The 25964-nt window shown below is 43.5% G+C and overlaps 1 protein-coding gene across 2 annotated transcripts in view; it reads left to right on the forward strand.

Moving 5' to 3' along the window:
• The window catches only part of POLA1 (DNA polymerase alpha 1, catalytic subunit), a 502104-nt gene that overhangs the window by 121526 nt on the left and 354614 nt on the right, over positions 1-25964 (forward strand). For both annotated transcript variants that reach the window (XM_077294669.1, XM_077294671.1), the window contains exons 22-25: positions 15164-15257; positions 22376-22500; positions 23189-23338; positions 23761-23883. In XM_077294669.1, the coding sequence (XP_077150784.1) occupies positions 15164-15257; positions 22376-22500; positions 23189-23338; positions 23761-23883 (492 nt within the window). The remainder of the gene's footprint in view (positions 1-15163; positions 15258-22375; positions 22501-23188; positions 23339-23760; positions 23884-25964) is intronic.

A 25964-nucleotide genomic window follows, 5' to 3' on the forward strand; every position in this document is an offset into this window, starting at 1 on the left:
AACGGCTCCCGACTTTGGACCGCTTGGATGAGGGTATCCACATCAATGCCCTCACTGCCCTCCTCTTCCTCATCCTGTTCGGGAGCACGCTGTGAAGTAACAAAAAAGAATAAAAAGGGAAATGTTATACCACATAAATTTTACAGTATGCTAAACACCAAACCAAAAAAGGAACTTACTCTTAGGTGACCGCCGCGATTAGCATTCCGACGACTATGGGAGGTGCTCTGAGGAACTCTACGTCGAGCCCCAGATTGTGAAGACTAATACAAAAAAAAAATAAAAAATTATGTGCTTGGATGGAGGCATATCTACTGTGTGTGGGCTGTGCTGAATGTTTGTGTTGGGTGTAGTGTGTTTTATGTGAGGATGTGTATCTGCAAAACTTACACTATGCGCTCCCGCTCCTCTCATTTCTCCACCCTGCCCGTCTCCTTCTGGAAGCCCCTCTGCTTCATCTTCCTGTGTAAGCAGAATAAATACATATAGGGTTAAAAAACATATTACCAGAGATGTACCCAAAAAAATTTATGAAGAAAAAAAAAAAAAAACCTCAGGTGGCTGACGATGTGAGGGGGGGCTCTCAGAAGAAGACATTATGGTATCCGTTTTCTGCCTGCGTCTGTCTTGGTCCCTAGTCCCTTGGTCCCTAGTCCCTTGGTCCCTAGAATCTGCAAGTATAAAGAGAGTTCTAAGCTACTATACAAAAGGATAGACGCAGCTTTTCGGGACTTTATACTTACATCTGTTTTCAAAGCTTTGGGGGGCCTGCCTGCGTCTGTCTTGGTCCCTTGGTCACTATTCACTTGGTACCTAGAATCTGCAAGTATAAAGAGAGTTCTAAGCTACTATACTATGAATTGCTATGCCAAATTACATTCCCCCCCCCCCCTAAAAAATTTTTTAACCACACCTAAAAAAAAAAAAAAAAGTTAACTTGATATGCTTGATGTACAAGCTGCAAAACCCTCCACCTCCTGTTTCCCCCCAAAATTCCATGAAAGCAACACCAAAACTACTTCAATCTTGATATGCGCCATGCGCATGTTGGTAAACCTACCCCACCCCCTCCTCCAGACACAGTTTCAACCTTATAAAAAAATTCCCTCATTCAAAGTTAAAATACCAATACCCAAAAATGAAAATTATGGTTACCCTAGTTACTATTTTCTATAACCAGATAACATTTTGTATACCAAAGGTTTGCATTCTGCATTTATATATATAGAACCTCAAACACCTTTATTGAATGTAGACCAGTTATAAATTTATCTTGAAATCATACTACGGACAGTTTTGTGTAATTTTTATTACAATTTTTTTTTTGTTTTTTTCTTTTTTTTTGGTTGGAAAGTAGGAGCTACACTGCTCTTTATTTGAAATAGCAGTACAGTATGTTAATGTATGAAAAATAAAAAAAAAGGCAGAACACATCACACAGCATTTATACACACACACACACACACACACACACACACACACACACACACACACACACACACACACACACACACACACGTCACAGCACAGCCGTTAAAAATACCAGCACAGTATGAAAAATAAAAAACATGCGAGGCAGGCGGGCGGTCGGGCACACACATCACACGGCATTTATACACACACACATGTCACAGCACAGCCATTAAAAATACCAGCACAGTAAGAAAAATAAAAAACATGCAAGGATGGCGCACACACGCTGGATGGCAGTACTCACATAGTCTCTGGCAGGGTCTTGATGGCTGCAAGCGGGGTATGTCTTGCTGGCAGGATCTGTCTCTCTTGCTAGCGGGTCTGTCTCTCTTGCTGGCAGGGTCTGTCTCTCTTGCTGGCAGGGTCTGTCTCTCTTGCTGGCAGGGTCTGTCTCTCTTGCTGGCAGGGTCTGTCTCTCTTGCTGGCACGGTCTCTCTCTTGCTGGCACGGTCTCTCTCTTGCTGGCACGGTCTCTCTCTTGCTGGCACGGTCTCTCTCTTGCTGGCAGTGTCTGTGTTCTCTCTTGATGACACATTGAGAAATGAGGCCCACCTCTCCTGTTTATATAGTTTTGGGGTTGTCTGGGAAAAGTATCTACTTTTTGGAGCATGCTCAGTTGAAAAAAACGGATTGGGGCGACGGATCTGCCAAATGACGGATCGCGACGGATCCGTCGCCCATAGGCGCCCATTCTATGAAATGGCGGACGCGACAGATCCGTCGCGGACCGCCAATTAGGCGTAGAATAAAAACGTTACAAAGTCCGTCAATGTCTAGACAACGTCCGCCAAATTTCGACGGAACCGTCGCATGGCGGATGGAACGGACGACCATCCGCCACAATCCGTCGCTAATTCAAGTCTATGGGGGAAATAACGGATCCGTCACAAAAAATGACGGATCTGTTATTTGATGAAAATGGCGGTTTTAGACTGACGCCGAGCAACTGAAGTGTGAAAGAGGCCTAATAAACAAACACTATACTCCCTGATCCGCAGATATCCAATTAAAACGAGTGTCCCTCGACGATCTCCCGTGGAGAGCAGCTGCATCAGCTGATGCGACCGCTCTCCAGGAATACAATGATGGAAGGTATCCTTCCACAATGTATTCCTCACAATGTATTCCTATGCCCCCTAGTCCCTAGTCTCACTTTTGGCATTGCTGTGTGAGAAATGTTCCCACGCAGCAATTGCCATAAAGTGAGACTTTGAACTATAGTAACCTCAGTGATGCACTGCAGGAGCCATTGTCTCCTGTCAGTGTGTCACTGAGGGTCCTATAGAGCAGTGACATCACCCGATGTCACTGTTCTATAGGGGAGATCGTCATGGGACCCTCGTTATTAATTGGACTACGGCGGACAGGTAGTATACGGTTTATTTTACGTTTTTGCAGGCGCTGAAGTATGGTTAAATGAAGAATATTAAAATACTTTTTTCCTAATGTGTGTGTGTTTTATTAATCCTTTATTACTATTGGATTAATAACGGATAGGCGTCTTATTGACGCCTCTCCGTTATTAACCCGGCTTAATGTCACCTTACAATAGCAAGGTAACATTAACCCCTTATTACCCCATATCCCACAGCTACACGGGAGTGGGAAGAGAGGGGCTAAGTGTCAGAATTGGCGCATCTTGCACATGCGCCATCTCTGGGGCGGCTGCGGACTGGTATATGTAGCCGGGGGAGGGGCAATATCCATGGCCCCTCTCTAGGCTATGAATATCAGCCCGCAGCTGTCTGCATAGCCTTTCTGGCTATAAAATATAGGGGGACCTCACCTCATTTTTTGGGGGGGTCCCCCTATTTTAATAGCCAGTAAAGGCTACGCAGACAGCTGCGGGCTGATATTCATAGCCTGGGAGGGGCCATGGGTATTACCCCCTTCCCAGGCTACAAATATTGGCCCCCAGCCGTCGGCTTTCCCCCCCTGGCGCAGACAATTGCGCGGGAGCCCATGCCGTTATTTTTTCGGTTTTTTTTTAAACTGAAACATTGTTCATTAACTCCTTTCTGCCAGCTGACGTAATAGTACGTCAGCTGGCAGTATCCCCCGCTTTGAGGTGGGCTTTGGCGGTGAGCCCATTTCAAATTTACATGATCGCTAAACGGCGTAGCGAGAAAAAAAAATCAAAAGCCAAAATTATGTTTTTTGGTCGCCACGACATGCATTAAAATACAATAACGAGCGATCAAAAGAACGTATCCGCACAAAAGTGGTATCATTAAAAAAGTCAGCTCGGCGCTCAAAAAATTAGCCCTCACCCGACCCGATATCTCAGAAAATATAGATGCTATGGGTATCAGAAAATGGCGCATTTATTTTATTTCTTTTTAGCAAAGTTTGGAATTTTTTTTCACCACTTAGATAAAAAATAACCCAGACGTGTTTGGTGTCTATGAACTCGTAATGACCTGGAGAATCATAATGGCAGGTCAGTTTTATGCTGTGTGCACACGTTGCAGCTTTGGGTGCAGAAATCTGCATCTCCTTGCAGAAAACGCAGCTGCCTTTTTGATGCATTTTTTTTTTGCACGGTTTTTGCGCGGTTTTGATGCCGTATTTTTGTTTGGTTTTGATGCAGTTCTTGGTGCGGTTTTCGGTGCGTTTTTTTGCGTGGTTTTGATTCAGGTTTTTTATGCTTTTTTTATGCCGGTTTTGGTGAAGTTTTGGTGCAGTTTTGATGCGTTTTTGGTGCATTTTTTGCATGGTTTTGATGCATTTTTAAATTTTTTTGTATGCGTTTTTGAAAGCTAAATAAAGATATATTTTTGAACAAAAAAAAAGATTTGTGATGTCATTATTGTCCAACCTCCTCTTTTACATTTGTCCAACCCACACTCAATTACACACAAACAGATAGATGATAGATGAAATGGATAGACAGATCTTCATATAGATAGATCTATAGAGGCATATATTTATCTATTCATATATCTATCGATATATCTGGATAGATATATCTATTGATAGATGTATGGATAGTGTAGGGTCGTGTCCACTGTCCGGATTAGGCTACATTCACACTTCCGTCTTCTGGGCTCCGTCGTAATCCGTCGTTATGGGCAAAAAACGGATCCTGCAAATGTGCTTGCAGAATGCGTTTTTTTGCCCATAGACTTGTATTAGCGACGGATCTCGACGGATGGCCACACGTCGCATCCGTCGTGCGACGGATCCGACGCACAAAAAAATTTCAATGTAACGTTTTTTTGTGCGAGGTGTCTGCAATTTCCGACCGTGCATGCGCGGCCGGAACTCCGCCCCCTCCTCCCCGCTCATCACAATGGGCAGCGGATGCGTTGTAAAACTGCATCCGATGCCCACGTTGTGCAAATTTAGCACAACGTCTTATCGGTACGTCGGGCCGACTGTTTGCAATGGCCCCGTACCGACGGAAGTGTGAAAGTAGCCTTACATCCGAAATTAGCTGCAGATTGGATGCTGCGTATTTGTAGTCCCATTGGATGATGCCCGCACACATACCCCAAAAGACCCCCCGCACACACCCGAACAGTCCCGCACACACCCAAACAGCCCGCAGATCCCGCCCGCACACACACATACACGCACACAGTCACCGCCCACACACTTCCCTCCTCCTGAACTGCAGCGTTTCTCAGACCCACATCTGCAGCAAAACTGCAGATCTTTGTTACATCTGCGGTTTTGCTGCGGATGTGCCCGACTCAATGAAAGTTTAAGGCCGGAGTCACACTACAGTGAGATACGGCCGAGTCTCGCAGGTTAAAAACAAGCTCTGGCACCGGCACTCCGGAGCGGAGCGTGCAGCTCCATGTATTGCTGTGCGGCTGCACGCTCCGCTCTGTAGTGCCGGTGCCAGAGCTTGGTTTTAACCTGCGAGACTCGGCCGTATTTCTCTGTGTGTGATCCCGGCCTAAGGGTGCAGAAACGCTGCAGTTCGGTACAAAAGAAGTGACATGCTGCGGAAAAAAAAGCTACGTTTCAGCGCGGCTTTTTCCGCTGCATGTGCACAACAAGTCTGCAGCTCCCATAGACTTACATTGGTTGTGCACTACACTGCGGATTTGATGCAATTCCGTGCGGCAAAAAACCCTGCGGATCTGCAATCAAATCCGCAACATGTGCACACAGCCTTAGCATTTAGTGAACCTAGCAAAAAAGCCAAGCAAAAAACACAAGTGTGGGATTGCACTTTTTTTGCAATTTCATCGCACTTTGAATTTTTTTCACATTTTCTGTTACACGACATGATAAAACCAATGATGTCGTTCAAAAGTAGAACTTGTCTCGCAAAAGATAATCCCTCACATGGCCATATTGATGGAAAAATTACGGCTCTGGTAAGAAGGGGAGCGATAAACGAAAAAAATCTATCTGTCTATCTATCTGTGTGTAATGGAGTGTGGGTTGGGCAAATATAAAAGAGGAGGTTAGACAGAAATGACAAAACAAATCTTTTTGAAGCTAGAGGAGGGGTTTGGGTATGTTTTGGAGTGGGTGTGGTAGGTTCGTGCTTAGTGGCAGTGCAATGCATCATGGATCTTGTAGTATTAGAGCACAATAACTCAGGAGAAAGGAAGTTGTCGCTTAACCCCATGAGAGCTGGATCCAGCACTAAAGATGTGCTGCTACAGCATGATAAAAGGTAATATTGCTAAAATAAACACAGTGGATGTTTTCAGTGGCACATAGTAGCAAGATTTCGGAAAAAAAAAAAATTATTGTAGTGGACAACTTCTTTAAACAACAACCACAAGACTGGTTTCTTCACCCCAGGTTTCAATTTAACCCCTTAGTGATGGAGCCAATTTGCAGCATAATGACCAGGCCAATTTTTACAATTCTGACCACTGTCACTTTATGAGGTTATAACTCTGGAACGCTTTAACGGATCCCGCTGATTCTGAGGATGTTTTTTCGTGACATATTGTACTTCATGTTAGTTGTGAAATTTCTTCGCAATTACTTGCGTTTATTTATGAAAATAATGGAAATATGGCGAAAATTTTTTAAATTTTGCAATTTTCCAACTTTTAATTTTTATGCCCTCAAACCAGAGGGATATGTCACACTAAATAGTTAATAAATAACATTTCCCACATGTCTTTACATCAACACAGTTTTTACAACATTTTATTTGTTAGGAAGTTATAAGGATTAAAAGTTGACCAGCGATTTCTCATTTTTACAACAAAATTTACAAAACCTTTTTTTAGGGAATATCTCGCATTTCCAGTCCCCAAAAGTGACACCATTCTAAAAACTGCACTCCTCAAAACCACATTCAAGAAGTGTATTAACCCTTTAGGTGCTTCACAGGAACTGAAGCAATGTGGAAAAAAAATTAACATTTAACTTTTTTACACAAACATTTTACTAAAAACCAATTTTTTTTTTATTTTCACAAGTGTAAAAATAGAAAATGAACCACAAAATTTGTTGTGCAATTTCTCCTGAATACGCAGATACCCCATATGTGGGGGTAAACCACTGCCATGTGCACACGTTCAGGATTTTTCTCGTTTTTTTCGCGTTTTTTCGCTATAAAAACGTGATAAAAACGCGAAAAAAACGCTAACCTATGCCTCCTATTATTTACAGTGTATTCCGCATTTTTTGTGCAAATGTTGCGATTTTTTCCGCGAAAATATCGCATCGCGGAAAAAAGCAACATGTTCATTAAAAATGCGGAATTGCGGGGATTCCGCACACCTAGGAGTCCATTGATCTGCTTACTTCCCGCACGGGGCTGTGCACACCATGCGGGAAGTAAGCAGATTATGTGCGGTTGGTACCCAGGGTGGAGGAGAGGAGACTCTCCTCCATGGACTGGGCACCATATAAGTGGTAAAAAAAAAAAAGAATTAAAATAAAAAATAGTCCTATACTCACCTTCGATGTCTTCCCGCCTCTCAGGTGCATGCTGCCGCTTCGGTTCCTGTAGCTGGTGTGCGGTGAAGGACCTGCGATGACGTCACGGTCCTGTGATTGGTCGAGACCGGTCATGTGACCGCTCACGTGACCGCGACGTCATGGAAGGTCCTGCGCGCACACACCATCTATACGGAACAGACGCCGCTGAGGTCTGCAGGTGAGTATAAGCATTTTTATAATTTTTTTTATTATTTTTAAACATTCTATCTTTTACTATAGATGCTGCATAAGCAGCATCTATAGTAAAAAGTTGGTCACACTTGTCAAACAGTATGTTTGACAAGTGTGACCAACCTGTCAGTCAGTTTTCCAAGCGATGCTACAGATCGCTTGGAAAACTTTAGCATTCTGCAAGCTAATTTCGCTTGCAGAATGCTAAAAAAAACGCGAAAAAAACGGAAAAAAAAACGCAAAAAAAAAATTGCGGATTTCTTGCAGAAAATTTCCGGTTTTCTTCAGGAAATTTCTGCAAGAAATCCGGACGCGTGCACATACCCTTTGGGCGCATGGCAGAGCTTGGAAGGGAAGGAGCGCCGTTTGACTTTTTCAATGCAGAATTGGCTGGAATTAAGATCGGACACCATGTGGCATTTGGAGAGCCCCTGATGTGCCTAAACAGTGGAAACCCCCCACAAGTGACACCATTTTGGAAACTAGACCCCTTATGGAACTTATCTAGATGTGTGGTGAGCACTTTGAACCCCCAAGTGCTTCACAGAAGTTTATAACGTAGAGCAGTGAAAATAAAAAAGCGTATTTTTTTTCCACAAAAATTATCTTTTTGCCCCCAAATTTTTATTTTCCCAAGGGTAACTGGAGAAATTATACAACCAAAGTTGTTGTGCAATTTGTCCTGAGTACTCTGATACCCCATATGTGTGGGGGGGACCGTTGTTTGGGTGCATGGCACAGCTCGGAAGGGAAGGAGCGCCGTTTTGAAATGCAGACTTTTTGATAGAATGGTCTGTGGACGTCATGTTGCGTTTGCAGAGCCCCTGATGTGCCTAAACAGTAGAAACCCCCCACAAGTGACCCCATATTGGAAACTATACTCCCCAAGGCAGTTATCCAGATGTGTGGTGAGCACTATGAACCCCCAAGTGCTTCACTAAAGTTTATTTCACGCAGAGCTGTGAAAATAAAAAAATATTTTTTTTTTTTTCCACAAAAACCATTTATTAGCCCGCAAGGGTAACAGGAGAAATTGGACTCCAAAAGTTGTTGTCCAATTTGTCCTGAGTACGCTGATACCCCATATGTGGGGGTAAACTACTGTTTGGGCGCACGGCAGAGCTCAGAAGGGAGGGAGCACCATTTGACTTTTTGAACATTAAATTGGCTGGAATCAATGGTGGCGCCATGTCGCGTTTGGCGACCCCCTGATGTACCTAAACAGTGGAAACCCCCCAATTCTAACTCCAACCCTAACCGCAACACACCCCTAATCCCAACCCTATCCATAATCTCACAACCCTAACCCCAACACAGACCTAATCCCAACCCTAACCCTTATCCCATCCCTAACCCTTATCCCATCCCTAATCCTTATCCCATCCCTAATCCCAACACACCCCTAACCACAACCCCAGGGCCGGACTGGCCATCGGGCACTTCTGGCAAATGCCAGAACGGCCGGTCCCTCTAATGGGCCGCTCGATCACCTCCACTCCCTCTTCAGCGTGCATGTCGGGCAGGCGCAGCATTAGCTTGCCTGCACACACAATCACGCTGCACTGATGAAACCAGCAGGACCAGGAAAGGGGCGCTGTGCTGTTCTGTGCCGCCCCTTGGCTCTGCTGATTTCAATTCTGCAGCGCGATCATGCACACAAGCAGGGGGCGCTGTGCAGGTCTGCCCCGTGCAGAAGTTTTAGGCCTCCCGGCACTGTACTGTACCATCAAGTTGTACAAGTGCCGGCCCGGACATCCCAGGATTACAGACACACCACATGATGGACGTCACCTGCGAGCCGGCTGGGCTGAGAGGAGCTTCAGTGATGAGGTCAGCAGAGCAGGGGGCCGGGGCAGGAGGTCTCTGACAGTCGGATCTTGTCTGGCCGTGGTGTCTGCAGTCGAGCTGAGGCCGGTGAGATGATTTATTGTCCAGCTTGAAGCTTCACACAGATGGGGTCGCACTGTCAGTGGGGTCATCAGCTCCAGTGTGGCCTGATCTGTGTGCAGGAACAAGCTGCAGCAATAACTCCCAGCAGACAGCTGTATACAGGATCATAGGCTGACTGCTCCTGAGCCTGGCTGCAGGACACCATACACTGTGTGTGTGTGTGTGTATATATATATATAGATAGATAGATAGATAGATATATATATAGATATATATAGCCACTGTATATTATATCATGTATGTCCTGTGGCCTGGTCCAGGAGCAATCGGTCAATGCATATGTCATAATATACAATACACAGTGCACATAGTATACACAGTGCACATAGTACACATACTGTACAGGAGAATGTCACTCATATCCTATACTATGTGCACAGACATCTGATCTTATATACAGGATAATATGTGATGATATAAGATCTGATGTCTGTACTCAGTGTAATATACAACATGACATATAATCCTGTATATAGCATCTGATGTCTGTACACATAGCATAGGATATATCAGGGATATGATATAAGTGGTGCACGGATATCGGAAGTTATATACAGGGAACTATGTGACTGGTGTAACGTCTTATGTCTGTAGCCACAGTATACAGCAGCGCAGCTACCAGGGTGCAGAGTGGACGGTTACCCTGGGCCTCAGGGGGCGCACCCAAAGCTGCACTACCCTTAATTAATAAGCATGTATAATGTGCATATACAGTTGAGCCCTGCAGTAGATCTCCCTGCACTACCGCTCTCTGTTCTGTAGACCGCAGACCGCTTTATGTCTCAGGTCTACAGAACCACCGAGGCGCCGACGCACGCTGGGGACGTCAGAGTCCTGGCGCATGCTACACTGCGTTGCCTTGCCACTGGACTTGTCAGGATCCTGGGTTAGATGAGTACATGATTTTTTTTTTATTAAAACTTGTGATGTGGGGGCATCATAAACAATGGGAGACCCTTCTGCGTAGTGTGTGGGACTCTGAAACTTTGTGGGGGGCCCTCATACAATTCAGGGACTAATTCAGCATCTGTTATACAGCTTGAGGACTAATGCGGGGGCCATTATACAGCTTGAGGACTAATGCGGGGGCCATTATACAGCTTGGGGACTAATGCGGGGGCCATTATACAGCTTGGGGACTAATGCAGGGGCCATTATACAGTTTGGGAGCTAATGTGGAGGAGCATTATAGTGTACAGTTTGTGAGCTAATGTGCGGGGGCCATTATGCAGTTTGGTGACTAATTTGGAGGCCATTATACAGTCTGAGGGCTACTGTGGTAGTCAGTATTTTGGGGGAGCAGTGGGGACCTCATACTCTGTATAGCGGAGTTGTGGGCCCAATATACTGTGTATAGGGGAGCTGTGGGACCACCATACTGTGCATTGAGAAGCTGTGGGCCCACCATACTGTGTATTGGGGAGCTGTGGGCCCACCACACTATGTATAGTGGAGTTTAAGGCCCATAATGCTGTGTAGAGGGCAGTTGTGGGAACATCATATTGTGTATAGGAGTAACTGTGGGTGTATTATACTGTATATAGGGGAGCTGTTTGCCCATCATAATGTATATAAAAGAGTTGTACATTGGGGACTTTAGTAGATGTTAACTGGGCACTTAAGAAGCATCATTGTTATAGGGGCACTCAGAGTATTATGGCAGTCATGTGCACAAGGGGCATTATTACTTTCTAGGGGAAAAATGTGGATACTGTTTTCAAGTGCATTTGCACAGTGCATTAATATTTTCTAGTGAGGGCAATTTTACCATATAGAGGGCACAAAGGCATTATTACTATTTAAAGGGCACAGTGGTGGCATTATTATGTAGGGCAGTAAAAGGAGTGCTGTTTTTGTACCACACAGCAGCGGCTCAGTATTGGGGTATCAGGGGCAGTAATAGGGACACATACGGCAGCAGTGGCTCAGTATTGGGATATCAGGTGTAGTAATAGGGGCACATATGGCAGCAGCAGCTCAGTATTGGGGTATCAGGTGCAGTAATAGGGACACATACGGCAGCAGCGGCTCAGTATTGGGGTATCAGGTGCAGTAATAGGGACACATACGGCAGCAGAGGCTCAGTATTGGAGTATCAGGTGTAGTAATAGGGACACATAAGGCAGCAGCGGCTCAGTATTGGGATATCAGGTGCAGTAATAAGGACACATACGGCAGCAGCGGCTCAGTATTGGGGTATCAGGTGCTGTAGGAAACATACGGCAGCAGCGGCTCAGTATTGGGGTATCAGGGGCAGTAATAGGGACACATACGGCAGCAGAGGCTCAGTATTGGGGTATCAGGGGCAGTAATAGGGACACATACGGCAGCAGCGGCTCAGTATTGGGGTATCAGGTGCAGCAATAGGGACACATACGGCAGCAGAGGCTCAGTATTGGGGTATCAGGGGCAGTAATAGGGACACATACGGCAGCAGCGGCTCAGTATTGGGGTATCAGCAGGATGAGGAGTTTGTGCAGGTTGGGAATAGATGGGAATGGGGCTGGAATATGAGAAGTGAAATTTGTCTTTGTTGTAATCTCTGCAGACGAGTTGTGGCTGGAGAAGTTGTCATGTCGGTCTAGGCCAGATGAAAAAGATGGGAAAAGTGAACGAGTCAATCAGAAAGAAAGTAATCTGTAAGTCATTATCTGTAACTGTGCTGTGATCTCTTATATGTTATGCAGAGCTGATATCTACTGCTATATGGTAACGATATGGCGTTAATACAGATCTTGGCCTTTGTAGAGATTTTTGGTGGCTCAGTGGTTAGCACTGTTGCTTTGCAGCGCTGGGGTCGTGAGTTCAAATCCCACCAATGACAACATCTGCAAGGAGTTTGTATGCTCTCCCCGTGTTTGTGTGGGTTTTCTCTGGTTCTCTGGTTTTCTCCCACAATCCAAAGACTCATAGGGAATGTAGATTGTGAGCCCCAATGGGGACAGTGATGATAACGTTTGTAAAGACCTGTGGTGCTGTATCAGTGAGTAAAATAAATACATAAATATTAGCTCATTGGTACCTGACCCTTTGCATCACTGTCCATCAGCTACTGTGTATGAAGAGGCCGCAGCACCATGTAGAGCGCAGCATCATCTTCATTATCTATGAGACCCCACTGTGTGTGTAAAATAGCAGTTTTGCCCGCTCCTGCACCTAAGAGCAATAAATAGGACTGAGCTGTAATACTGGGCACAGCTGTGATTATATGTTATATAGTCGTGTTACACTCCCCTCACTTCTTGTGACCTACAGGTGCACAAAGATATTACATATTCACCATGTGACAAGTGGGCCTGTGTACCTTCAAATGCCAGGGCTGAATTTTAGTCCCAGTCCGGCCCTGCACAACCCTAACCCTAACCCCAACACTAATCTTAATCCCAACCCTAACACTAATCCTAATCCCAACCCTAACACTAATCCTAATCCCAACTCTAACCCTGACTTTAGCCCCAACCCTAACCCCAATCCTAACTTTAGCCCGACTCATTTTAGTCCAACTCTAACCCTAATGGGAAAATGGAAATAAATACATTTTCTTTGTTTCGTTATTTTTTCCCTAACTAAGGGGGTGATAGAGGGGGGTTATTTACTATTTTTTTTATTTTGATAACTGTGATAGGGTCTATCACAGTGACCAAATGGACCAATAGGAAAAATCTTCCTATTGTTGCCGGGTGCCGGTCGGCAGATCTCTGCAGGCGCACTGTGCATGCGCCCACCATTTTCTTACCGGAAGAAGACTCCAGCGGCAGTGGGAGGAAGCAGGAGGACACAGACACACCGGGAGACACTGGTAAGTATTGGGGGGCAATTGGGACCCTATTTCTCTGTCCTTTGATGTGTGATCATATCGGAGGACAGAGAAATTAAATGGCAAACTGCATTTTTTAAATTAAATTTTGCGGTCGCCGTCATACGGTTGATAACGGCGATCGCAACCTGGGGTTTGTAAAAAACGGACCCGAATCATGTTCTCTGGGGTCTCGGCTATGACCGGCAGCCGAGACCTCGGAGAAAATCCGACTCTGGGGGGCGCTATTCACTTTTTCCACAACGCCGTTAATTAATGGCACTGTGGTTTAAGTACCCTTAACTACTGCCGTTAAAAGGCATATCTGTAGTCGTTAGGGGGTTAATCAGTGTAATGACGCCAGCCAGACACTGCCTGTAGTTTACTTAGCAAAATTCCGATGACAGATTAATTTTCACCTTAACTTTCTCTCAAACATCTGAGTGTTTCAGAGAAAAATATACCTGTTTGCAATTTTCGTTTGGAAAGCATGAATAGTAGACTGATGGCTGCCTTCAACCTGGAGGAGGTTTGCAGGGTATTGGTTTCCACTAGATGTTCATATTAGTATTCGTGTACTGATAACACGGTACTAAAATATTTACAGTTGATTTTTTTCTCCGTTGTCAAAGGAGTTATTTAAAGTGTTTGTTTCACCTTGTTAAAGGGACTCTGTCACCTGAATTTGGAGGGAACAATTTTCAGCCCAATTTTCGGGTGTTTGATTCACCCTTTCCTTACCTGCTGGCTGCAATATTGGATTGAAGTTAATTCTCTGTCCTCTGTAGTACATGCCTGCACAAGGCAATCTTGCCTTACACAGGCGTGTACTATGGAGGACAGAGAACTTCAATCCAATATTGCAGCCAGCATGCAGCCAGCGGGTAAGGAAAGGGTGAATCAAACACCCGAAAACCCCACCCCTATGGCTGAAAATTGTTCCCTCCAAATTCAGGTGACAGTGTCCCTTTAAATGGGTAATTTTGCAAAGTGCTGTAAAAACAAGCACCTTTGTATATTGCCTCTTATTAGATATCCTCTCCATTCTCAAGAGAAGAATGATTTTCACTTCTATAGTTTACTGATTGTAGCCAGGGATACCGGCCACCATTGCAATTTCCAAGTAGTCGGTTTGAGAGGACAAAACCTAAGATAGAAACAAAATGAATATACTGTTCTAAATAAGTAAAGAGCAATGGTACATATAAATAGCATAGGGTACTTTTCAATTGAGGTCCTTTCTGACACACAGTAAGGTTTTAAATCTAGAGGTTAGGACCCTCCTGACAGGGTACACCTTGGCGTTCGCCTTTATGCTTTTTTTTTTATTTTTTTTTTTTAATTAAAAACAGTGTTTACTACGTACCATATGTTATTTATATGCACCATTGCTTTTTACTTACAGCAGGGGTTTGTTCATATTGTTTCTATCTTAGGTTTTGTATGTTTGGCCAGTGTGAACATGATCCACACGTTGCATGTATACCAACTTATACTCCAGTTAATTTCTTTTGGTTTTGCTAAATGAGGAGCGCGCCCTTGCAAGCTCTTTGCTTTACAACTGACCGACACTTCTCTGAAGCTTGGTTAATTCAGCCATCTTCAGTGCTCTTCTAATGCTGCAGAGGCAAAGCTACCTCTTGCAGCTTCAGAGTGGGTCCAGCATTGGTCCAAAGGATCAGTCTTCAGGCATGCACTACCACACCTCACCCCTGATTTTTAAGCAGGAACCTGTGAGACTGGGAGCGTTGCACTCCTGAGCGAGAACATTCCTTTAATACTGGTTTTAAAGTTTTTTTGCTTTTTTTTAAATAATTTCCATTTGACTAACTTGTGTATTTATTATAGGATGATGATGACTTGGATGTAGATCAAAATAAAAACAAGAAAGGCCGCAGGAAGGCTGCTTATGCTGGGGGGTTAGTCCTGGATCCAAAAGTTGGTAAGATGTTTTTCTTTTTCTGCTAAATTTAAAATCAATGCCACTTTCTTATTTTTCTCAGTATGATTTTATCGTTTAAAGTGTAATTCCCAGAATCACATTATTTTTCACTACACACAATAAATTCATATCTATTGTTTCTATACAGACTAAGGGCTCTTTCAGATGTCGGTGTATCCGGTTTGACAGTTTTCACACGTACCAAGGTACTTACACACGTAGACCCATTCAAGTTTATGGGTCTGGGCACGACCGTGTGTCCGTGGGCAAAGCATGCTAACATCCAATTTTTTAACAGCAGCACGGTCCGTGTTATAGAATAGTGGGCTACCCACGTTGTATTTTTTAAATTCTTTAAATAATTTTAAAAAGTGACGTGATGTCACCCCATTTTTGACAACCAGCCAAGCTAAAGCAGACAGCTGAGTGCTGGTATTCTCAAGCTGGTAAGGTGCCATTGGTATTGATTTTCCCCAGCCTAAAAATATCAACCTGCTGCCACCCAGGAAAAAGCACATCTATCAGATGCGCTAGTTCTGGCGTTTTGCCTGGCTCTTCTCACTTGCTCTGTGGTGGTGGCAAGTGGGGTTCATATCTGTGGGGTGATGTCCCTTTGTATTGTCTGATGACATCAAGTTCCAAGGCTTAGTAATAGAGAGCCGTCTATTAGTAAACACACAGCAAGTACAAAGTCCTTTATTTGAAATAAAAACAGGACGCAGTTATACTCGCCTAACACCCGTTCCATTGAAACCTTCTTCTGTAATAAAACAAAAATGAAAAAAAATAATATCCCTCACCTGTCCGTCGTTCTGTTCCACGCCGTAATCTATGTCTGGGGATAAATAGTTTTCAACATGGACGGTGCCAAGATGCGAACGTCCAGTCTGAGAACCACTTATGAATGAGCTGCTGCAAGTGCAGCATCAGTGAGCAGAGAAGACCTCATTGATGTTACCGTGGGTCACTGAGGCTGCGTTCCCAGCCTGCCTGAACTGCGGTGACCTCAGCACTGTGAGGAAAAAATGAAAAAAGTGTTTGGTTTTTTTTTTTAATTTTATTTATAGTGCAGGCGGTGGCTGTAATCCCGCCAGCCACTGCCTGCTCTCACCGATATCCGTTGAATACAACTGAGTCTTCCCTGCTACCGCTGATATTGTCTAATGTGAGGTCTGTAAAAAGACGTATTTGTGGGTACTAAGGGGTTAATATATCTTAAATAAGGGTGATGTTTTATGAGATTATTTGATATTTAGTGTTAAATTAAGTGATACTTTTGCCTTAACCCCTTTGTGTCCAAGCCATTTTTGACCTTTACAACCAAGCCAATTTTTACAATTCTGACCACTCTGTTTATGAAGTTATAGCTCTGGAACGCTTCAATGGATCCCACTGATTTTGAGATTGTTTTCTTCGTGACATATGATGCTTCTTGTTAGTGGTAAAATTTATTTGATATGAGTGGCGTTTATATATGAAAAAAACAAAAATTTGGCAAAAATTTTGAAAACTTTTAATTTTTGTGCCCTTAAATCAGAGTCGTGTCACACAAAGTAGTTAATAAATAACCTTTCCCACATGTCAATTTTACATCTGCACAATTTGGGAGACATTTTTTTTTTTGTTAGGATGTTATAAGGGATAAAAGTTGACCAGCGATTTCTCATTTTTCCAACAAAATTTACAAAACCATTTTTTAGAGACCACCTCACATTTGAAGTGAATTTGAGGGGTCAGTATGACAGAAAATACCCAAAAGTGACACCATTCTAAAAACTCTACCCCTCAAGGTGCTCAAAACCACATTCAAGAAGTTTATTAACCCTTCAGGTTATTATCTAGATGTGTGGTGAGCATCTTGATCCACCAGGTGCTTTACAGATGTTTATAATCAAACTAAGAAAATTTTTAAAAATCACATTTTTCTGCAAAATTTTTCTTTTAGCCACAAATTTATTTCTCAAGGGTAAGAGGAGAAAATGGACCTCAAAATGTGTTTGCAATTTTTCCTGAGTGTGCCTATACCACATCTGTGGGTGATAACTACTGCAAAGCTCAAAAAGGAAGGAGCGCCATGTTATAGTGCAGATTATACTGTTATAGTTTGAGGGTGCCATGACCCACCCACTGAGAGAGCCCCTGAGATAGCGGAACGCCTCATAAGTAGAGTTGAGCAAATTTGCTCAGGTCCTAGCTTATTCTGCAAGCTATAGCGCTTACCGTATAAGCTGCAAAAGGGAACCTGGCTTCCTGGATCACTGCGGCTGTTCAGCTGTCCGGCTCTGCAGATGCATGTCGCGGCTGTATGACAGTCAAGACCCATGCATGGAGAGCCTGTTTGTTGGACTCCCAATGCATGTGTCCTAACTGTCACACAGCCGCTACACATGCAGCTGTGGAGCTGGACAGCTGATCAGCCGGAGTGATCCAGGAAGCCGGGTTCCCTTTGCAGCTTATACGGTAAGCGCTATAGCTTGCCGAATAAGCAGGGACCCGAGCAAATTGCTCAACTCTACTCATACCCCATTTTACAAAATACACCTCTTGATGAATTAATCTAGGGGTGCAGTGATCATTTTGACACCACCGGTGGGCAGTGAAGAAAATATAATTGCATTTTTATCACAAAGATTTTGTTTTAGCCCCAGATTTAACATTTTTACACAAGAAGCGGGTAAAATTTTCACCAGAATTTGTCCCACAGTTTCTGCTGAATATAGAAATACCCCATATGTGGCTGTACAGGAGTTCTTAGTCATAGGGAGTGTCTTGGTAGGGATGGAGAGCTATTTGCCTTCTGCAACGCAGATTTTCCTAGAATCATTTGTGGACTGTGGAGTATACAGAGCCCCTAAGTGCTAGAGAGCAGAATCCACCCCCTAAGTGACCCCATTTTGGAAATTATACCCCTGCCAAATGTGAACGCTAAAGATGGATCATGCACACTGTGGCCCAGAAGGAAGGGCGCATTTGGATTTGGGAGCGATGAAATTATTTTGAGGGGGCAAGGAGCCATTTTGCTTTTCCAGAGCCTTGGCACTACCAGTAACGTGGAATCCCCCTATATTTCCGTTAACAGATGACGGACCTGAGTGGGGACTTGCTTTTTTGTGTGGATTGAGTTGAAGATTTTATTGGGAACATTTTTCATAATGTTTGGGATCACATTTATCTGGTGCTCTACGTTGAGCACTTATTGGGGTTTCCTGCTAAATCTCCGAGTAATGCGACAGATGAATTCCTGAGGAATCAATCACTATGATGAGGCAGCAGAGTTACTCTGGACTTTCACTTTTTTTTTTTTTTTACTTTGAAGGTTTAATGCATTGCAATGCACTAGCATCACAGTCTCAAATCACTGACAGACTGAAACAGGGTTTGCTTAAAAATATTCCTGTATTTCGCACCATCCATCTTCCCCTAGACTCGGACCATATTCCCTGTTTCTGCTGCCAAAAAACATCTCCATAGCTTGTTTCTGCTACCACCATGTTTCACTGTGGGGATGATGTTCTTAGGCTGATGAGCTTTGTTGGTTTATCGCCAGACATGGCATTTACCTTTGTGGCCAAAAAGTTCAAATTTGGTCTCATCTGACCACAACACCTTCCATACTTCGGGGAGTCTTCCACGTCTTTTGGCAAACGCAAAACGAGCCCTACAATTTTTGTGTGTAAGTATAGGCTTTTTTTTGCCCAATCTTCCATAAAGGCCACCTCTATGGAGTGTACAACTTATTGTGGTCATATGGACAGATGCTCTAGTCTCTTTTTGGGAACTCTGCAGCTCATCAGGGTTCCCTTTGGTCTCTGTGCTGCCTCTCTGATTAATGCCCTCCTTGCCCTTGCTTAGTTTTAGTGGGCGGGTCCTCTCTTGGCAGGTTTGTTGTGATACCATTTGATGATCATGGATTTGATGGTGTTTCGGGGGATCATCAGAGATTGGGATATTTTTTTTATACCCCAACCCTGACTTGTATTTCTCAACAACTTTGTCCCTGACTTGTTTGGGGATCTCCTTGGTCTTCATGGTGTTTGGTTAATGGTGCTTTAACACCTTAGTGACAGAGCCAATTTGGTACTTAATGACCGAGCCGCAAAATGCAGACTTTGATGGAATGGTCTGCAGGCGTCATGTTGCATTTGCAGAGCTCCTGATGTACCTAAACAGTAGAAACTCCCCACAAGTGACCCCATTTTGGAACATAGACCCCCCCCCCCCCAAAAGAGCTTATCTAGATGTGTGGTGAGCACTATGAACCCCCCAACTGCTTCACAGAAGTTTATAATATAGAGCCGTGAAAATAAAAAATAGTTTTTGTGGAAAAAATATGATCTTTTCACCCCCAAATTTTTACTTTCACAAGGGTAACAAGAAAAATTAAACCCCAAAATGTATTTATCCTGAGTATGCTGATACCCCATATGTGGGGGGGCACTGTTTGGGTGCATGGCAGAGCTCGTAAGGGAAGGAGCGCCGTTTTGGAATGCAGACTTTGATAAGAATGGTCTGCGGGCGTTATGTTGGGTTTGCAGAGCCCCTGATGTGCCTAAACAGTAGAAACCCCCCACAAGTGACCCCATTTTGGAAACTAGGCCAAATTGTTGTTGTTGTCCAATTTGTCCTGAGTACGCTTGATACCCCGTGTGTGTGTGGGCACTGGTTGAGCACACGTCCTGGCTCGGAAGGGAAGTAGTGACGTTTTATAATGCAGACTTTGATGGAATGGTCTGCGGGTATCATGTTGCATTTTCAGAGCCCCTGATGTATCTAAACAGTAGAAACCCCCCACAAAGTGACCCCATTTTGAATACTAGACTCCCCAAGGAACTTATCTAGATATGTGGTGAGCATTTGAGCACCCAAGTGCTTCACAGCTTCACAGAAGTTTGACGCAGAGCCGTGAAAATAAAAAATCATTATTTTCCACAAAAATGATTTTTTTAGCCCCCATTTTTTTTTCCGGAAAGGTAACAAAAGAAACTGGACCCCAAAAGTTGTCCAATTAGTCCTGAGTACGCTGATGCCCCATATGTGGGGGTAAACCACTGTTTGGGCGCATGGCAGAGCTCAGAAGGGAGGGAGCACCATTTGACTTTGTGAGCGCAAAATTGGCTGTCGCGTTTGGAGACCCTCTGATGTACCTAAACAGTGGAAACCCCCCAATTCTAACTGAAACCCTAACCCCAACACACCCCTAACCCTAATCCCAACCAGATCCATAATCCTAATCACAACCCTAACCCCAAAACAACCCTAAGCCCAACACACCCCTAATCCTAATCTCAACCCTAACCTCAAACCTAATCCCAACCCTAATCCATATTCACCCCTAACCCTAATCCCAAACCTAACCCTAATCCCAACCCTAACCCTAGTACAAACCCTAATCCTAATCCCAACCCTAACCCTAATCTCAACTCTAACCCTAACTTTAGCCCCAACTTTAACCCTAACTTTAGCCCCAACCCTAACCCGAACTTTAGCCCAACTGTAACCCTAATTGTAAAATGGAAATAAATACATTTCTTTATTTTATTTTTTTTTTCCTAACTAAGGGGGTGATAAAGGGGGGAGGTTACTTACTATTTTTTTTTTTTTTTGTTCACTGTGATAGGATCTATTACAGTGACCAAAATGAAACAAGAGGAAGAATCTACCTCTGCCGGCTGGCAGATCACTGCGGGCGCACAGCGCATGCGCCCACCATTTTCTTACCGGAGGAAGAAGCCGGCGGCCAGGAGGGGACGCAGGAGGACCCAGAGACACCGATAAGTATGACAGGGTCCCCAATCCCCCTATTTCTCTGTCCTGTGCGATCACATCAGAGGACAGAGAATTACACACATTGCATTTTTTATTTTTTTTTTGCGTCCGCCGTTAAACGGTTAATTACCGGCGATCGCAAAACAGGGGTCGGTAAAAAACGACCCCAATCATGTTTTTTGGGGTCTCGGCTACCCCCGGCAGCCGAGACCCCAAAGATGTGCCGGCCGTCGGGCTCACTGCGCATGCGCCTGCCACTTTTTTGCCAGAAGAAGATGGAGGCGCCCATGGGGAACCACGAGAAGCACTGGGGGACACGAGTAAGTATCGGGGAGTGATCGGGGACCCCATTTCTCTGTCCTCTGATGTGCGATCACATCAGAGGACAGAGAAATTAAATGGCAAATAGCGGTTTGTTTTTTTTTGCAGCTGCCGGTAAACGGTTAATTACCGGCGATCGCAACCCGGGGGTCTGTGAAAAAAACAACCTGAAACATGTTCTCTGGGGTCTCTGCTACCTCCGGCAACCGAGACCCCAGAGAAAATCCGACTCTGGGGGGCGCTATTCACTTTTTCCCTTAACTTCTGCCGTTAAAAGGCGTATCTGTGGTCGTTATGGGGTTAATGATGCTGCAGCCTCTGTTGACTTTCAGAAAAAGTGTGTATATGCTGACAGACCATGCGACACTTAGATTGCACACAGGTGGACTTCATGTCACTGACATGTGACTTATGAAGGTAATTGCTTGCACCAGAAGTTTTTAGTAGTGAAGACATATGCACATGCCAATTTTTAGTTATTTCATCCCATAAATTGTTATGCCAATATTTTTCTCACTTCACCAACTTAGACTATTTATTGCTGATGCATCACACACGAATCGGATTACAAAAATATGTAAACACAGGTTGTAATGTAACAAAATAGGTAAAAAGCCAAGCGTGTGAATACTTTCACAATGCACTGTATGCATGTTCCTCTTATAGTGTAAGAGTGCTGTGACACATTTTACATTTTTAATATATTCCATAATGAATAACATTTGGATGCAATATGTATAGCATACGTTTTTACGAATACATTGCAGTTTTTAACAAAGGAAACTGTAGATGGTCTTGTAAATTGACTACTGTGGTAAAAAAGCAGATTGCCCTCAGATGACAAGCAAAGAAAAAACGTTGCCTGAGTTTTCTGGATGAAACGCTGACCATTTTTTTTATACGCTCGTGTGAACCCGGCCTTAATGTCATGACTCTTGCGTGGCTTTGGGTTCTCTTTTAGGCCGGCCTTACCTTTATAGAATTGTCATCAGTCATTAGAATAATTTTGTAATTTCTGTCTTCCTTTTTAGGGTTTTATGACAAGTTCATTTTGCTTCTGGATTTTAACAGCTTGTACCCCTCCATTATCCAAGAGTATAACATCTGCTTCACCACGGTGCATCGCACAGCTGCTAATGCTCAGAACGCAAAAGAGGTTGGTGTGCTGCATAGTGATCGTTGGCACAACCATATCTACAAGTGCGTGTGCCCAAGTATTTCCATGAAATGGCTGCATTTATGTAAATGATCTTCTCTGCCGAAAGAAAGTAAAATGTATCAAACCGTGCAGAAACAGACTACAGAGAATTAGCTTGTGTGACGTGCAACATAATGACCTGGACTATCATGGTAAATAGTGAACTGTATGGTCAGTCTGCATACAATGCAATGATTTCTCTGTACTGTAATGTGTCCTCAGCACTTGTTAGTTAAGGACTGTTGGTCCGTCATTAGGAGCTGTGCCTCTTCAGGTGACAAGCTTACCTTATATGCCGCGTGCAGCTTAGCAAGCTCCTGCCTTACATGACAGACCCCTTTTCTGCAAAGCTGCCCTAAGCAATGGGTTAATTGTGCTGCTATCCAGTTGTTCACAAGCCATGTTTCCCTTTTATGAATAAAATAGCTAGGGCTTCTGGAAGCAGTCTGTTAGATTCTGCTTTTTCTTTTTGGCTGCTTTGCGTCTTGCAGGATAATCAGCACATTTGAGCAGGGACAGCGGTTTAGGGCAGATTATAGCTACGAGAGACTAGCAAATGCTGCTGCTTGAGATGCGATTTCCGAGAGAAGGAAGCAGAATTAAGGATGGTCTTGCTTATTGCTTTTTTTCTGCATTGTTGTTGCAGGATGAGGATCAAGATGAGATTCCAGAGCTACCTAATTCTGATCTAGAAATGGGAATCTTGCCTCGGGAGATCCGGAAACTAGTGGAGAGAAGACGTCATGTCAAGCAATTGATGAAACAGCCCGACCTCAATCCAGACGTGTACCTGCAGGTAATGATGAGCTGGGGGCCTGCTGGAGGATTTAATGTCCCCATTCCGGGGCTGCATTCTAGGCAGTGCTGCTTATGTTTAGTTTGAAATATATTAATTGTATATGAACTGCAAAATACACTGATGTACATCATCACAAGCATGCACGGAAAGTCCGTGATTATTATTAATATTGTGCAATATATTATTAGGCAGATGTTTAATTTTTACTCTTAAAAATTGTAACAAGATTTGCGGAACTCGCCGGCTTTGATAACATTTTGTATGAAAGTTCTGTATCCAGATCGGAATTACTATTTTTTTCCCTTTTAGTTGGACGTGGGTATTCGGGTCATTGTCAGTCTGTAGTACATTATTTCTGAGAACAGGTCAGTCCCTTTCCCGTTTATTGATTGCTTACTTAATTTTTGTTCTACTTTCAGTATGACATCAGACAGAAGGCTCTGAAGCTCACTGCCAACAGCATGTATGGCTGCCTGGGCTTTTCTTACAGCAGATTCTATGCCAAGCCCCTGGCGGCTCTTGTCACTCATCAAGGGCGAGAGGTAAGCGTTCCCTGCCACGGCATCTTATCTGACCGTCCACTGCGCCTGCTGTAGGGTAAACCAGCGACAACAGCTGATCGGATCTGTCACATGCTTGCCGCGTCTTCCCAGTGTTTTTCATTTTGTGTCGATGTTCTTGACCTCTGTTCGGAACACTTTGGACGTTCTTTAACTAAATGTAGTGGCCGACCAATTCTAGTAATGATATAGCTTATAAAGGGGTTATTGTAAAAATTTACCTGAAGTAATGTTTTTATGTTTGCTTTATTTATCCCAATCTATTAAAATGTAAGATGCACAAGGCTTAGGAGCCATAACTGTGACAAGGTGTGAACAGAGGGGAATGTATGATAAGGAATCATGGCTCGATAATAAAAGTATTTATTCTGAGTGCCAGGTAAGAGCCGTGCCCTCCGCTAATCTCCCTGCTGTGGTGTTACACGTTATGCACAATTTCTGTAGTATTACTTGTTTTTATTATTCGAATATACAATTACTATATATTTACGTTTTTATAATCACGTGCTTTATGGCCTGCTATAAATCTAATGCGCGTTCCACAGATTTCCAAGGTTAATATGTATGTTAGAGACGGAGCTCTTCTGACGCTTCTGCCATGTCCTCAGCCGGCTGATGTGCCGGATCTCTCGGGCTGGAAGGTTCCCACAGCAGAGGTGTCACTAGGTGGCGATAGATACTATGAGATCATTAAACAATTAAGAGATTTCATGCATCTGAACTTTTGTTTTCACTGTTAAGGAGTCTTGTAATAAAGTGTGAAAGGGCCCCAATTAGTTTTTGTTTTTCTGCCCCCTTCTCTGAGTTAATTGGTTGACTCCATCAACATTTATTACAATATCAGCAACTTCTGTTGTCTTTGTTTTCTGTGTATTTTTTTTTAACTCTCCTCTGTACAAGCTTGTTACATGAATCTCCCCAAACCTCTTGTATTGGATGTGAAATGTAATTTGTGGGACAGTGATGACCTTTACAGCATATATTGGGAAGTGCTTTAATTTGCGTTTTCGTTTGGTGTAATATACCAGACTAGCGCTGTGTGGTATGAGGGAATTTTTGGTTTTATTGAATTCTTTTTGACTTTTAATAAGGGTGGTCTATGATACTGTAATATAAATCGGCTCCACCGAGCCCCCTTGTTCTTTCTGATCTCTGACCGTGACTATTCATGTTTACATTATTGTAGTAATCAATATGTTCGAGACTATATGATAATGCAGCTGTGCCCGAGTCGCGGATATATGCTCCATCCTTCCATCTGATACATAATTATCGTTTCATAATTTGCCAGCAGATTTCTGGCTTGTTCAGTAATGGCTGTAACTATCCTATTCCCCTCTGTAGATTCTGCTGCCAGTCTTGGTTCTTGCAGCTGTCTTCCATATTTTTTTCTCTTTAGTTGTCATGTATTTGTATCCCTTTATTTATTTGGGGAAGGAAAAATAAAATGTACTTGTTACCTGAAATAATTTTCTTATTGAATAGTTGAAACTTTTTATCTCCTTTGTTGCTTGAAGAGACTCTGTCACCACGCCTGACATGTTTTATTTTAGGAGACACTTATTTTCCTTGACATTATTTTTGTGCATTTTTTTTTTATAACTGCACTTGTGCAATTTTTGTTATTCCTCCTGAATATTTATGAATAATTTGAAATCTTGGCGTATATCAATTGTCTTGTTTAAGAGGTGAGAAAATAGAATCTAAGTGCAAGTTGGAGAAACAAAATGTCATGGGGAATGTTATCACCTCGTATATTATGTGCTTGTAAAATAGAGCACTACAAATAGCCGGTGTACCTGAAATGGTCCCATCGGGCCTAAACATGCTCATTAGGCTTTTTAGGACGCTGTGGTGGGCTGCCCTGCCCAAACTTGGTGTCCTGTACGGCTCATTAGCTCCTTTCATTTATATCAGAGTTGATCTGCAGAACCCTGGAACAGCCATTATACAGTGTACGGAGCTGTGCTGTTCCTTCACCATTTACATCCGGACACTGACGGAGCTGGGAATAGGTGGTTAGTGGTGATACAAGTTATCAGGCCTCCCCGATTCTAATGTTC

This window comes from Ranitomeya variabilis, chromosome 3, assembly GCF_051348905.1.
Source record: "Ranitomeya variabilis isolate aRanVar5 chromosome 3, aRanVar5.hap1, whole genome shotgun sequence".
Classification (NCBI taxonomy): domain Eukaryota; kingdom Metazoa; phylum Chordata; class Amphibia; order Anura; family Dendrobatidae; genus Ranitomeya; species Ranitomeya variabilis.